General features: G+C 34.1%; 1 protein-coding gene across 1 annotated transcript in view; it reads left to right on the top strand.

The window, feature by feature from the left end:
* Positions 1-3,600, top strand: part of LOC149242437 (abietadienol/abietadienal oxidase-like) — a 6,690-nt gene extending 3,090 nt beyond the window's left edge. The window contains exons 2-3 of the mRNA XM_089370833.1: positions 2,865-3,017; positions 3,349-3,600. Of these exons, the coding sequence (XP_089226959.1) occupies positions 2,865-3,017; positions 3,349-3,600 (405 nt within the window). The remainder of the gene's footprint in view (positions 1-2,864; positions 3,018-3,348) is intronic.

Raw genomic sequence — 3,600 nt, 5'->3', positions numbered from 1 at the left:
TTGTTTATTCATTTTTCTTTCTTGTTAAATTAAATGAAAGGTTCAAAAATACCAATAGCCACCAAGCTTTGCCACCTTCTAAGGATTAATGAAGTATGTCATGCTAAAGTAGGGAAGATTCATGCTCAATTACAATATCTTAAGACATGGGATAGGCCATTGCAATGAAAAACAAAAGATAGAAGATGTCCTTTCTAAGGACTAAAAATGGATCATGATTGAAAAAGAGTATATTGATCAGGATTTTGTGAATCATTTTATGTTGATTTTTCAATGTTAAGGGATTGAAATATGTGTGAGGTGCTACTGAAATGTTGCTTCAACATGGTCTGTGACAAGTTCACAAACAAGCAAAATAGAGTGTCACAGTTAGGCCGTTTCCCTTGATTATTTGATCATTGCTCTATGTAAGATGGAAAATGATAAGGATTATTGGTTGGATGGCTACTTGTAAGGTTTATAAGACCATATGGGATTTTTTCAACCCAACTTATTGCAAGTTAACACATAGAGATAGTAAGAAAGCAATAACTTGGGAATGGTGTTACTAAGGGTATCACTAATGCCATCCCTAATGCAAGGAATCATGTGTTGATAAAAAGTTGGAGATCATCCACTTTACTTAACACACTATGCAAAATTCTAGCTAAGGCCATGGTGTTACACATGAAGCACATCTTACCTAAAATTATTAAGCATGACTAAACTATTTCATTCCAAGGCAACATATCCTAAAGAATGTAATTGTTGTGTGGAAGGGAATGTAATGGCTTTGTTCCCTAGGGATTGATGCTCTTTTTATTAATACATATTTTGAGATGGATTATGATCGAGTTGAATGATCTTTTATCCTCACACTAATGAATTCCTTCATATTTCATCTAGCTTTCATCAGAATTATTAAGGCTATGTTTATTGAAACCATTCCTTATTTCTCTATTATCATATCTAAATATGAGAAATTCAGCCTAACTCACTCTAACATACTTGGCTTCCCACTCATGCCACACTTGTATTTCATGGCCACTGAGGCTTAGGATTACCTCTTATGTAATAAATTTTATAAGGGTCTCAAAGATGGTGTTGTACTTCTTGATACTAGTTCAAGGAAGTTAGTGGATCATCATTTTGTGGACATCTCCTTAATTGTTATTATGGAGAAAACCTCTTTAGATAACACAATGGATACTTCATGTACCTTTTTTCTTAGTATCAAACTTTAGCATCTAATGGTTTAAAAGTTAATTCTCGTGGCCTTGGATTTAGTTAGGTCAATTTTTAAAGATTTTTGGTAATCCCTTGCATTTCATGGTTCTCCTAAAAAATGGGAGGAAATCATGTAAAATGATTGAGAAAAAGATCGATAAATGGGTTACCAAGCCTCAATGGCCTTGGTAACTAGTTTTAGATTTATACTAATTATTTTTATTGCCACACATGTTCTTTTAATTGTTGAAGTATGTTCCCTCTGATCTTGTGTGTCAATGGCTAGAGAAGGAATTTAGGAATTTCTTATCAGACAATTTCTTTAATAAAAAATAATTTCATAGGGTCATCTAGGATCTATGATGTATGCCTAGTGAGCATGGAGGTTTGGAGATCATTAAAAACCATATCCAATCACATGTATTATGCACCAAATTGATTGTTCAAACCATGAATGGAATATAGTCTTGGAAAGTCTTTCTCAAACATTATTTGGTAACTAGAGATAAAATAAAGAAGTTACACAACACCATAAAAATCCCTCATTCTTGAAGGGCTAAAAGTAGTAGTAGAATATTGTTATAAAGCTATGATTTTTAGGTATTGAGTTGTGGTTACACTGATCATGTGTCTAGAGATCCTTATGAATTGATCTCCTTAGCTAGTTATTGAAATTATATAAGTTAATAACTATTCTATTTTTGGATGTAGATCAAAACTCCAAGCATCCCTTAAGGTATGAAACATGAGTCATTCCACTTAATAGTGATTGAAGGAACTGTTGAAAAAACATGATTGGTGCTTTCATAACAAACATGGAAATGTTTTGTAAAATATATGTTATAATTTGAATTCCCCATGGGCAATGTCTTAATCTAACCCACTTTTCCAAATCCCATCCACACCATGTTATCAAGAATGTATCTCCACTTTCTTTGTACATATTCAAAACATACACGAGATTACAAAGTGTGAAGTTATGTTTTCTTAAATTTGTGCTTGTTTGATGTTTTGACAAATGACATGTGTCCAACTAGAGTCAAAGAACAGTAAAAAACACAACTTCTATAATTTTTAGAGAAACATAAAATTTGAATAGAGAAACACCTTCTAGCGCAACAATTTCCATCGCTCTGAGATGATTTTTACGCCGTAAGGCGTTCCTCTTTGAAACGAACTCACCTAACTGCCACCGTGTACAGTTTTGCAACGTTCGATGAAATGTTAGACGATTAAAACAATATTGGGCGTTAGATCACCACCGACTCCTCCTACTTAATCGTAAACCGACTCGGTATTCCTTTGCTTTTCAACTTCTTCTTCAACCGTCCGAGTTCTTTTTCTTCACCAATAAATTCAACCAAACCAGCTCCTTCGTTAGATTACCACCGACTTCAGCAGGCGATTTAGCCGTGCTTGCAACCAGCTCCTCTGGCTTTTTAATTTCTTCGAGGTTTCTACTGTTTCTTCAACTGAAGGGGATTTTTAATTTCTTCGAGGTTTCCACTGTTTTTTGAAGACTAACCATCTGATTTTGATTTTGAGATATTTCTGAAATCTGCAATAAACATATAGAATACTTTCAGTTTCTATTGTTCTTGAATTCCTAGTGCTTAGATAATACCATAGCTCATTCTGGATTTCACTTTTTTGGGCAGATGACATTTATCATGTTGATGAATCGGCTCATTGGTTTTGACTCGGAGACTACAGAATCGAAGATACTCATGCAGAGGTTTGCAGATTTTATGTCAGGACTCTGCGCGCTGCCAATTAAGCTTCCTGGCACTACTTACACGAAGTGTTTGAAGGTCACACCCACAACCCAAACCAGTTCGAAAAGGAAGTTAAATAATGTAAAAAATCTATAAATGATTTGAAAAATCAAAACTATATTTACAGTTCTGATTTCATTTATATCTAACATATTCCTATTGAAATAAGAAATAGTATTTGAAAAATCAAACCTATAGTTACAGTTCTGCTTTCATTTATTTCTAACATGTTACTACTGAAATAAGAAATACAATTTAGTTGCAAGTAAATAAATATCTATTTGGCCATCACTATATTATGAATATCTAACAATATTTATAGTTATCTAAAAAAATTGCAGTTTTAATACTTCAAGTAATATTGCAGGGCCGAGATCATGTGACCAAGACTCTAACAAATATTATTTCTAAGAGAAAAAGGCTGGGAAGTAGGTCTGTCAACACGGACTTCCTGGATAAAGTGCTGGAGTATCAAGCAGATCATGACGACGAGGAGTTTAGCGATCTTGTCATCGTCGATTTCCTCTTTGCACTTCTCTTGGCAGGATATGATACCACTTCCATCGCAATGAAGGGTTGGAGGGTTGGTCTTTCAGGATCTTTCCCTAAAGAGGGATAA

This window comes from Pinus tabuliformis, chromosome 8, assembly GCF_031772625.1.
Source record: "Pinus tabuliformis cultivar Carrire ecotype Pingquan chromosome 8, CPIR1, whole genome shotgun sequence".
Taxonomy (NCBI): domain Eukaryota; kingdom Viridiplantae; phylum Streptophyta; class Pinopsida; order Pinales; family Pinaceae; genus Pinus; species Pinus tabuliformis.
Note: the sequence above shows the minus strand (reverse complement) of the source record. Positions and strands in the feature narration are given on the sequence as shown.